Source organism: Aphelocoma coerulescens, chromosome 2, assembly GCF_041296385.1.
Source record: "Aphelocoma coerulescens isolate FSJ_1873_10779 chromosome 2, UR_Acoe_1.0, whole genome shotgun sequence".
NCBI lineage: Eukaryota > Metazoa > Chordata > Aves > Passeriformes > Corvidae > Aphelocoma > Aphelocoma coerulescens.
The window spans coordinates 19,712,328-19,724,917 of NC_091015.1; the positions used below are offsets into that span (position 1 = coordinate 19,712,328).

Genomic DNA, 12,590 nt, shown 5'->3' on the forward strand with positions numbered 1-12,590 from the left:
TTAGGGAAGAAGTGAAATCAGTACCAATTCGCTTTGTTTGAACAGTTCATAATCTGCAGTGAATCAGCAGCTGCTATGTCAGCAATTCTCCCTCTAAGGTGAGGATTTCTGAGAGCAGCAGGAGAAAATTTAGCTGAAATGGAAACTACCATCTTCTCCTTTTATAAACTCTCTTTACTCATGGATTGGTGTTTCTACATTGTCAGTGTTTAGACTTCATATTTCCGTCAAATCACATTCCAGATGCTTCCAAGCATTTCATTTTCTTAGGCTGGAATATTATTATCACTCAATTTTCATGACATCCTGTGTGATATTAAAACAATCTTCCCACTTTTAGTTTTTAAAGATAACTACCACCATCAGTCCTCAAAAATTCAGTAGCACAATACAGGTAAGAGTAGATCCAAAGTCAAACATGTTTAGGAAAAAACCAAGATCAAACCTATGTTCCTCACTGAAATACTGTCCAGTGAGGATGCAGGATCTCCCTCCTTTGCCATATATTATACTTAACTGAAAGAGGTAGCAAACAGTCTACCAAGACATTATTTAAAGCTGCATGCCACTTTGCAGGGCTCCTCAAAAAATTATTGTGCTTACCAGAAGCTAGTATTTTGAAAACAAAACCAGATTCTGAAAAAATGTCTCAACTACAAAAAAAACACCCTTCTTTCTTTAAATTTTGTGAAATCCTGCTTGCTATTGTACTACTCAGGATAAAATACTTTGTTTGCAATTTAAAACAGATAATTTGTGTTACAATAATAAGCTCATGGTAAAAATGAGAAGGAAAGAAGCAAAAAATAGAGGACCAATTAATTTTTATTCTTTTTAAAAAAGAATAAGCAAGATTTCCCCTTCTCTGAATGAATTATCACCCTGTAAAATCAATTGTTTTTCTAAAAAATAAAAGGGAAAGTAATCTTCTTTACTTTTATCACATAAAAGAAACAAAATAATTCAGTTTCTATATTTTGGGCCGAATCAGCATTTAGATACACAACTACAAAGATAGCCATAATTAATTATCTGTTTATAATGACTCCTTGCAATTCCAATCTCCACAGCTCAGTTAGCTAGATGTTACATATTGAATGAATTTAAAAACTGTTTAATGAAGAATTATTTCTAATCTGTAATATGACTCTGTTTAATTACAGAGCAGTGAATGCAATTACTTTTTTTTTTTTTTTTGCTAAAGGATAAAACCTTCTTATAGTTCAGACATTAATAAAAGTGCTCTCATTATACTCTCTAGTACTAGTCAGTGTAAATTCTCTGAAATTTGGTTTATTATGTAGAAAATATTTGTATAAAATAAAGGGAAAGTCAAGCATTGTATTATGTCTTTTCCAACCTAAACAATTCTGTTTTTAGTAGGCCCTGCAGAAACAGGGCCAGGAATACTGGGTTAAAAGTAAAGGAGGGGAGATTCAGACTTGATATAAGGAACAAACTTTACAACTAACTTAGTGAAATGCTGAAACTTGTTGCCCAGAGATTTGGTAGATTCAAGGTCAGGTTGGATGGGGTTCTGAGCAACCTGATCTAACTGAAGATGAAACTACTTACTGCAGGGGGGCTGGACTAGATGAACTTCACAGGTTCCTTCCAACCCAAACCATTTGATGATTCGACAATGATTTAACATTTATTATATGTGAAGTTTAGTACATTTTAAATGTGAGTGTTTAGTATTACTCTTGTCCAGTTGAATGACAATGAAAAGTATGTATGAACAGCCTGGTTTGTGTTTTGGTTGGTTTTTTTTGGTTTGTTTTGTTTTTTTTGTTTGGGGAGGGGGGGTGTTTGTTTTTATTTTTCTCCTGTTCTCAGTGTTTTTTTTTCTTTCAACACTAGTACAATCTTTGAAGCTTCTTCACCCTTCCACTTCAATGTGTTACAAACACACTTTTCCCAGCTTGCTTGCTATCCTCTATATTCCCCCCCTATGTTACCAGGCATCTGTGGTCTCACTTTAAAGCTAAAATAAAACAAACACAAAGAAATACTGGATGAACAGTTGGGAAAAGCATACATATAATCAAAGGAATGATTTTGAAATCACAGGATTGAAATTGCAAAAATTCTAGTCATTATTGCTCAAACTATCATGATTTGCTTGTGCAACCACAGTAGCTGATTGCCAGCACCATCCACTTGGCTGCACATTGACTACAGAAGAGACCTCAGTCAGGATAAATAGGAGTCACATTTTGTCAAATCAGAGTGGCCATAGAATTTCAGAATAAAGTTCCACCTAGTTTGGCAGACAAAGAAAATACCCATGAAATGGTCAGTACAAGATAAATGTGTTTGATAGGCACCCCAATTACTCTCCTGACCAAATTGCAGAAACAAATGCAAGTGACTTTCAAAGCTGACTCAAAAATTCAGATACCAAGCAGGTCCAGGACAGCCATCAAGCTGTGTTTCGTTCAAGTAGGAAGATGACCATCACCCACAAAGCACCATTGCTCTGATTTAACTTGCATACTCTCCCTGAGAACATCCACCAGAACACCAACCAGTAGTCACATTCTCAAACACTGGGGTCTCACTGATATTATTGCAGTCATTGTGCACCAGTTTAGAGAAGCTGTTTTCAGTAGCATGAACAAAAATTACAGCAACCTGATACACCAACTCTCTTGCTCACTCCAATATATACTGAAATGTTATCTAGACTTGTATGCACTGCTCTCTTTTCCACCAGGTCTACAGATATCTCTTCAGAGAGGGATGTCATAGCTCACCTTCCACCTGCTACTGATCCCTCCTAGTTGCATAGTATTGAAAGACAGGGTGATGCCCTAAGTATTAACTATATCTATATCTAAGGTACACGAGTTCACACATGTAAAAACATACAGCATCAAAGGAACTGGAGAAGTAGTCAGTTTATAAAATCTACTATCCACTTTCAGTCTCTTCAAAGAGTTCAAATGTTTCTTTTGCCTAAGCAGCTACTACAAATTTACTGTTCCCATGCTTGCATGTTAAACAACTAGAAGGGGTCTATACAGTTAACTACTTCAACCCCACTGCATTAAAAACATAGAAAACCTCATCTATTATCACCAGCGAAAATGTTTTCCAGAAATTCTATTCTTCTCTATCAGTGTATTGCCATCTGACCTAAAATGAGCAGTAATTTCAGTTCTTAGAGGAACATGATGGAACCTTGAATCAAATGAAGCTTTGAGACCTGTCCAGTCTGTTTTTTGCTAAACCAAAATTTTCAGAGGCCAGAGAGACTTTTAAACTCCAGACTCAGTTTTTTTTTCATAGAAACTAGAGCACAATCACCTCACATGGGGGAAGATCAGAATCCATTCTGCCAGATAAAATCAAAAGAAAAGGACATGTTAACAATTTTTTTCCTTTTCCATTGTGTCACTGCATAGTATTAGTCAAAGCCAGTGACTTTTAAGATCACTTTAATCCCCACACAATTACCTCTGGGTATCTAGGAAGACTCTCTTTCTCTGTCACTTCTGTGGCAGGGCAGTATCTGTACTCTGCTCTTTTCAGGCTTCTCCTTACTGTGCAACAGGCTTCCTTCACTCTTATACACTCTGCTTTTTCTCCTGACCTATCCTGCAGACTACAAGAACAGTTGCTCTCAAGGGAGGAAGATACTCCTAGCTAAACTTATCATTTCTTTTTCAGGAAGTTTAGAGTAAGAACTGAGAATAAAAAATAGCGTATTTTTCATTATCTTTTCTAATTTTGTTCTGTTGTTTTGGGTTTTTGGGGGGTTTGGTTGTTTTTGTTTTGGTTTTGGATTTTTTTCCCCCCTGGGTATTGAAAACTGATATATTTCTAAATTTTTCATTATTTTAGGTACATTTTTGGTTTTTTTTCTGTCTTTTCATGGTCTTGACATGGAATTTCAAACAGTCATGTAGAAGTTTATCTTAGTAATGGTTAACTCTCCTGTTATTACATGTGTAAGTAATTCCTTAAAAATATTATAAAGCCTTGAATGGTATTGATATCAGACTGTTGATCTGGCTATCCCTTTTCTTCTCCACTTGCCATTCTCCAGCCATGTCCCCTACAGACAGTTTTCAGAAAGCCTATTGCAGCATGCACTGGAGTTCTGGCATTCTTGAGTAGAATTTCCCCAACAGAAGCATGTACAGCTCTTGGAATTATGTTAGCCCACCAGTTAAGGAATTTTTGTTTCTGTGCCTTTGCTCTGATTGCCTTTGCATTACATCAGAATTAAATATGTTTCTTACTGAATGCTGAAGGAAAGTACCCTATTTACTAGTTTAATTTAATATTTTTATTCCAAATGTCTTTGATTTCTGTGGGTAAAAAAGATTTGCTAGTTTGGGTTACTTTCTCTTGCAAGTCTGAACAGAAGTTCAAGTCTTATAATTCTCTTGTGTACTTAAAATCTCAATTACTCCCCCAGTGCTTTTTCCCTACAAATTTTCTTTTCGATCAAGGATTTAATCTACAAATTGCAACCCCCCTATTGCAAATCCCTTTATTTTCCAATGAATTTTCATTCTGTTTCATCTGCAATCTTTCCCTATGGTTTTTGTCCCCTTTGTATCTTTATGTGTTCAAAAAAATTTTGAAACAGCCACCTTAGTGAAATTCCACAGTTCTTGCAGAGACCATTCTCTGTTCTATGATACTGGACATTTTTGGGGAAATCTGCAGGTAATTGTTTCCTGAGAGCCAAATCGAAGTACCCTGTATGAATGTCCCTATATTTTTTGAGTGTGTTATATATTACATTTCTTCAGCCAATAAAGGATAAACATGACTTGAAAGAGAAAGCAGGCTTATTAATGTGTTTCCTAGTGGCTAGGAGATAAACCTTAACATCTAGTCTTGACTAGTTACTCTGATAAAACAGTCACTTCTTTAGTAATTTGGCGAACTCTTTAGCAAGCTCCACTGAAGCATGTGAAGGACAAAAGCATAACACATACCATCACTTTCTTTGCATTTAAAAAGTCTCTTCTAATTTCCCAATGGGAAACAAAGTGATATCTTGTGTAAATGACCTGCTTCAGATAGCCTGACACTTTCTAATGGCTCGTTCATTCTACATCAGAATTCCATACATTATTTTTTTTTCAGCAGAGTATTTCCAGAAAAAAATGCAAGCATATTTTTAATCCCCTTTTTTGGGGGAGGGAAAAACACTTTATTTTCCAAATACCTGCCAAGAAGATAAAGATGAGTATGTGGCCTGCTTTAAAATCTCATCTGAGGAATACAACACCTGCTGCAAATAAGGCACACAAATGTGTGTTTTTAAATGTTGATGTGAAGCACGAGACACAAAAAAGGTGTCAGGCCAACAGGTTGTCTCATGTAATGACAGATGAAAGTTACAGAAAATTCTATTTGATAAATAACATTCTTCTCAAAATGTGGTTTAACTCACTAAGTGTAAACAAAAATAGTGTAGACATTTAAAAATACCCTTCTATGGAATGTCATTTCAGTCCCTGGAGAGCAAGCCACCTCTTTCAACTGCAGCTTTTTCCAATGTCAAGCAAAAGTCAGTTGCCAATGAAACTTACTGGCATAATGGAATGTCATCTTTGATGATGCATTCTCCTCCATTTTTGCAGTATTCTTCAGGACAAACTGCAAACATAAAGGTAAAAATTGTAATTTCCCCCTCTTTGTTATTACATTTGTCATTTTCTGATTTTCAAAATGGCAGAATATTCACACCTGTCCTTTTGGTGCTTAGCACTTCCAAAACTTCTTTTTTTAGACCTGGACTTGGTGATACAAGTGTGAAGTCATAACACTATTATGAGCAATGGAGTGCTCTTGAGCTTATAGAAATCCTGATGCTTCACTTGAACAGGCTTCAAATTTTTCTCAATTGAGATTTTCATCTGACTCCAGAAATGGAATTTTTGCCACTTACTTGATTTTCAAACAACATAAGATCCAAAAAAAATCTTATTTTATAAAATAAGATCCAAAAGTATTGAACTTATATTTAATTAGTACCTAAGTCTACGTTATTATTAAAAGCTTTTATATAGGGCTGGTGAACAGACACTCCTTTGTGACCAATCCTTTTATTGAAGATATTCAGAATTTTAACACTTAGAATCATATTCTCATAAGAACTAGGGAAATCATGCTTTAAAAGACAAAAGGTATTTAAGTAGTTGGTGACATCCTGTTAAAAACTGTTGATGTCCCTTAATTTGGATTTCCACATCATCACATTTAGTTTTACTGAAACTTAGTTTTACACTGCTTTAGCGAGAAAAAACTCAAAATCAACATAGAATCCTCTCAATCTTCTTTAATAAGAAAATAACTGGTAATATACAAATTGGACCTAAAGAGTTTTGGATATATACAAAATGAAATTGTTTATGGCATATAACAGTGTTACTCAGTGTGGACACCTCCAGTTTCAGGATTAAATTTTGGAATGTAAATTACTTACTTAAAACATTTGCCTTCTGATAAAATAAGGGAAGATTTGTAATCTAGTGTCATGCAAGTCTACTAGTTTATGTTCTATATTCTTCTACATTGAACTAAATTCTGAATATGTTCCTTTTAATTTAAAATCATTTTTATGAATCAAATTTACTAAGTATGAATTCTCTCATCATTATAGAAGCCGTAATTTTTTAATGTTGAAGTATGATTCCTTCTCTCACATGAACAACCTGGTCTAGGGAAGGTGTCCCTGCCTAAGTCAGGGGTGTTGGAACTCTGTGATCTTTAAGCTCCCTTCCAACCCAAACCATTTCATGATGCTGTGAGAGATGATGAGCACAATACTTGTGGTCACATTTCACTCCCAAAGAAAATCGTGGGTGCCTCCTACCAATAAGTGTTTGTAAATAAACATTTAACACATTATAATGAACTATATTATTGCAACGCATATGAAATGTGAATTTTATCACAAAACTCATGAAACTTACAAAAAGAGAGCTAAATTCTCAGCTAATGCAACTTCAGCAAAGCTGGCAGAGTACTGTCAACACAGAACTGGTCAAGAGTTATGTCTGGGGAAGAGCTGCAGTAACTTTTTGTCATTGAATGGGATGTTTTGAACCTTGATTTACTTATTTATATCAACATTATCTATGCATTTGTTAGATTTTGTTAATAAAAATCTAATTCACGTTGAATGTGTATTATTGTCCTGTACGTATCTTTCTCCACCATTTAACAACTGCAAACCAAATCTGAATATTGTGTCAAATGCACTGTGATTAAAAAAATGCTGTTTGTTTTATTTTCCAACCTGGATTTGCAACACACTTGAAAAAAACCACAAATAAGCAATCCTATTACTCAGCAATGTGGGTTAACTGGAGTGGATTACTCAGCTGGCTGAAATCAAGGGAGGTCCTAAAAGTGTACTACAAAGGGTTGGGGTTTTTTTGAACAATGTGTTTATACCTTAAGAAACACCCCTTGTGAAGATGTTAACTAAACGTATTATTCTTCATCTTTCTTCATCTCTGTCATACTTTCATCAGGAAAATTCATGCCTAATATAATTTGACAAAGTTTTAGCAGAGGAACGTCAGTCAAGTTTGAGGACTGCCAAAACATTCAGAAGGAAATAACTATACTTTCTTTGTTTCAAATAATATTTTTATGCAAAACAAAGTACCTGAACAGCCAGACTCATCAAGGCTGGAATCTACGCAGTCTGCAATTCCATCACAACGCTGGGAGAGGGCTATACATTGATTAGTTGATGCACATAACAAAGAACCATTGGGACAATCTTTAATGGCTGAAATGAAAGTAACATGGTGGTTATCATCAGCTGTATTTTATTTTCTCACTGTTAAAAAACTAGCAGAAAACTTGATTCGTACTGTAGGACATAAGCTTGAATCTGTGTGATCTCTACAAGCCTTCATCTTCAAAGACATACAACTTTACTACTGAGATGCTAAATAAGTAAACAAATACAGAGCACAGATGGTACAGAACCCAAATTTTCCCACATAATATTTGTGAAGGAGTGCATATTAACTTACAATGTTGAGAGTGTATACTGCAAAATCCCAAAGAAAACCCATAAAAAAGATATCACAAACCATAATCAACTCTCATTAAAAAACTAGTTTTAAAATGATGGAATCAATTTTTTACACATTATTTTAACACATTACAGAGGGAACAGTCATAGCAATGGATCTAACTGCTGAAAATTTTGCAGTGAAGGACATTGACACCAAGGTTTTGGGGCTAAGGTAAAGAATATTAAGAGGCACATGGAGGCACTAAAACCAGCGAACATATGAAAGTGAAAATATACTATTTTCATCCTTATTTAATCTTCCAGGTGCACATTAAACCAGTAGAAGGGATAATAATATTACAGCCTGTTTGAAAGTATAAAATTTTTAATATACCATAGGTATCTAAAACTTACCAGGACTACAAGAGATATATTTTGGTGCACTACAGAAAACTGACAAATGACTTTTTATTCATTGCTATTAGCACTTCAATCAGATGATGCAGGTGGAAAAGTATGTTGGTCTGTGGAAAAGTAATGTATACATCCCACTGATGTTAATATGTTTGTTTTACACCTTTACTATTATAATCAGGCAAATAAAAGACTAAATAGGTGAGATAATATACCCTTCACTAAAACTGAGAGCAAGAAGAAAGCCAACCAAATAGAATATCTATAACTGGAAAAGAGTTCCAGAATTTTCTTGTTAAATGCAACAAGTAATAAAGTCCATTACATTAGTTGGTATAAAACAGTATTGGCATAATACTGTACAGCCTAACTGCTATGTGAACTCTACAGGAAATTCTGTCCACATAAATCTCTAAGTCATGCAGAAAAGCATTTCTGTGGTAGAAACTGTGGTTTTAGTAGGGACTTGACTAATGGTTTTTTGTTTGCTTGGGGCGTTCTTGTCCTGGCCTCCTTTTGGATTTTATCCTTAATCTCTGCAATATGCATTTTGCCAATTGGTCTTTATCCCAAAAGAAAACTTTCCCTGATGAGTTCCTGAATTCAGAACACTTTTGGTCATTTCTTGTTATACTTTAATGAATAAAATTGCTATGGGACACAAAATGGAAAGTGTCAGTAATTCCTAAACTGAAGTTTTCTAAAAAGAGCAGGTAGATTTGATCTGCACCAAGATAAAAAAATCAATCTGAAATCCAAAAAAACTAAAACCCCACTCTCAATCTGTGCTGAGAGTACACATAGGCTGGAGTTACTAGCACAACATTCAATATTATAGATTGTGCATAAATTTCAATAAAATAAATAAAATTTCTGAGGCGTTTACTTTTTCTCTCTGACGTTCTCCTGTTGACAAACTCCTATGGCTTTTCACCTGTTAAAAGCAGGAAGCTAAAGATTAAGTGCTGTGTCTCATGGCATACACAGTTGGATCCCAGCACCAGCTGTGACAGTAATCAGCTTTCCACTGATTTCATTGCAAACTAACACGAATCACTTTCTTTTTGCTTTACCTTCTTTCCTGATTTGCTTTCTTTCTCTGAACTATCTTCTTAAGAGAAGAAACATGAATTGCTTCTTCTGTATTTCTATCTTATACTACCAATGCTTACATGTATATATATTATAAACTGAATTTTGGAGTAACAATGAAGTACAGACTTGACTAAGTTTCCTTCAGACTGGGAACCCCAAAGGTGAGAAATATCTGTGGAGAATATTTGTTCTCTGAATAGACCAGGATTTAATTTCTCCTTAATCCCTGGGTATTGTTTAGAAGTCAAAGCAATAAAATAAATAAAACAAAACCATATCTCAGTTTTTTGGGGAATGAAGAAAATCATGGAAATCTTTTGGCTTTCAGATTTTGAGGTTCTACATCAGCTTCTGTGGTGTGGAGATGGGATGTGCATGTAATAGAAAACAGCATGGAGGTCTCTACCAGAGGCCAGATTGAGGACGAAACAAGGTCAAATGAAGATTAATGATGAGGGGTTTATTTGAAGAAAGAAACATGCAACATTTCTACATGTCTTCAGGGTATGTAGAATTTAACATAAAAGTTATCTCCAAAATCATGTCTTCTGCCAACAAAACCACAGAGCTCACTTCTAAACAAGAGGCTTACAGAGATAGTCTGCCAAATCCATGCCAGTTTGGTAGACTAATTTGCTAAAATAAATGGCATGTGTAGTAGCCTGCATTTATATTTAGTAGTTTTGATAAAAAATATTAAAGAACCCCTTGGAAACTGATATTTTAGCATTTTTTTTTATTTCTGATAAGGATGAGAAAAATGTTAAAAGTTTTACACCGTGAGATGTTTAGGAAGAAATAGGAAGAAAAATTTTTATATGTAAAAAGCCTCCTTTTTTTTTTTATTATATGTAGCTAATTATTTATTATTGAAATTCCTGGAATGAAACATTTGGCCTCAGTTCTACTACTAATAAATTATTTTTAAATGGGCAGACACTCTCTTTTGTTTTTGTTCAGGTGTTTCTCCATGGCATCTCGTTGCGGTTACATTTCAAAGCCTATTGTCTTGTGTTTTGTTTGTGAGCCCTTTTCCTTGCTTTGGGCAGAGGTTGCTGCTACTTCATGACCAGACTTGATTTCAAAATCCTTGGAAGGTCAGGACTGCCTTCAATGGTATTGAATTACAGAACAGCAGAAGTCTGCCTTTCTGTCATATCATAATCAGAGGTTACAGAGGCAATGCAAATGCAGCTGACTGATTTATGGGAAAAATGTGGCAATGCTTGTTAATATTAACAGAACCACAACCACAATTTTTTTAAGCATTTACCAAACTTGATACCCAGGACACTAAAATGCATAAGAAAGATTATTTAGAAATGTAAAGTGCCTCTGCAATTAATGCATTATATGTGATACAAATAGGAATTTCTTTGACAAGGGAATGATGAATTTTACACTAAACTGCACTATGTTGCTCTTTTTCTTTCCTAAAACATCACTGGTTTAGGCAGGTAAGGTAACATTGCCATAACTACGACAATGAAAATGGCAATAACTTACAGCAGCCAACTTCATCTTCACTAAGGTGGCAGTCAGGCACACCATCACACCGCAGGAGGGATGGGACACAGCCTTGAGAAGGACACAGGAACTCTGTTTCCTTGCAGGAGCCCGGAGATGTGGTGGGCGGCATCTCCATGGGACAGTTCATTTCATCGCTCCCATCCATGCACTCTTCAACCCCGTTGCACCGTGCAGCGAGGGACAGACACTGCTGCACATATGCACATGTGAACTGGTCACCACTGCAAGTTGGAGGGTGTGGATCAGCTGCTCCTACAAGAAGAAAAGGAATGTTTAGTGATTCTTTTCTTTCAGTAGTCATTCATACTGCCTTTGAGACAGACATAGGAACTGCTGGGAATGCAACTGATTTTGCTTACTAAACTCTTTAAATAAAAAGAACCCAACCTGTATAAAAACACAGCTCTTAAGTGCAAAACACAGTATTAAAAACATTTTGTCTCATATTAACTCCACTGTTGTTGTTGCAGCATTCTGCTTCTAAAGCTCAAGTTCAGCATTTATTTTGATCCTATTACTTCTTTTGCCATGTATGCATAGAAGGGTTAATACCAAAGTATTAATAAATCTTGCCTTTAACCCTGTATCTGGAAAGCCTTAAAACAGCCCTTAGTTGCAATTTTAAGTTAAATAAGGAAAAAGATTTTTATAAAGTAACAAAATTTTTTACTGATCTAGTTTATTATCACTCTGAGTCTTTAGCTTAGCTTGATGTGATAGAGAATTAAAAAAAAAATTTCTAATTTCTAAGGAGTTGGCTATGCTAACGCTGTGTTCTTTATAGCATCAGTGTCTCCCATGGAAGGAATGTGATGGGTTCCTGTACTTTTTATGTGCAGGGAAAGGAGAATAATCTCCAGAATAATCTCCATACCACACATTTAATCTTTTCTAGGTAAATTTGCAGCAGCTGAGTAAAAAATATAATACGATCATTAGAAACAAGGTATGACAAATTAATGTCACTACCTCTGTAAAAGACAGGAGGAGTTTGCTGTTGACTTGGGCTGAGGTAAGTGAGACTAGCACAAAAGTCATGGGTGGATTTCATCCTGTCTTTTGAAATGGTTGAAACAAGCATTGTTCTCTGACCTCGATGTCAAATATTACTGCTGCATTAATGCATGACACTCTGTAGGACTGTATGGATTTCGGCATTATTTTGTGACTTTTCATCCACTGGTCATATCAGTATGTTTGTGCATTCTGCAGTACCAGGCTGGGGTTTTACAGCATGAGGACTTTGTTGTAACATGCTCAGTTTCAAAGATACCTCCATCATAAGTCACAATAGCATTTTGTACAAGTAAATGAACTGCTAATGCATTCAGGTAAACAGAGTACTAGCAGTATTTTACCATCTGGTTGCTTGTGAAGCAGCTACAAGGAGAAAGAGCTCAAAGTTCTGTCTAATATAGACCTTCTCTAGATTAGAAATTTTTTATTTTCATGTTGTGTTTATATCAAAACATAATAATTGAAAAGCTTCATACAAAAGAACATTCCTGATATTATTTCATACACCTAATTTTATTAAATTAAATCA

At 35.2% G+C, this 12,590-nt stretch overlaps 1 protein-coding gene across 1 annotated transcript in view; it reads right to left on the minus strand.

Annotated features, from left to right (window-relative positions):
- MALRD1 (MAM and LDL receptor class A domain containing 1) overlaps nt 1–12,590 on the minus strand; it is a 242,766-nt gene that overhangs the window by 41,600 nt on the left and 188,576 nt on the right. Inside the window, exons 33-35 of the mRNA XM_069004716.1 lie at nt 11,021–11,296; nt 7,646–7,771; nt 5,559–5,625 (exon numbers count right to left, since the gene is read on the minus strand). Coding sequence (XP_068860817.1) covers nt 5,559–5,625; nt 7,646–7,771; nt 11,021–11,296 — 469 coding nt within the window. The remainder of the gene's footprint in view (nt 1–5,558; nt 5,626–7,645; nt 7,772–11,020; nt 11,297–12,590) is intronic.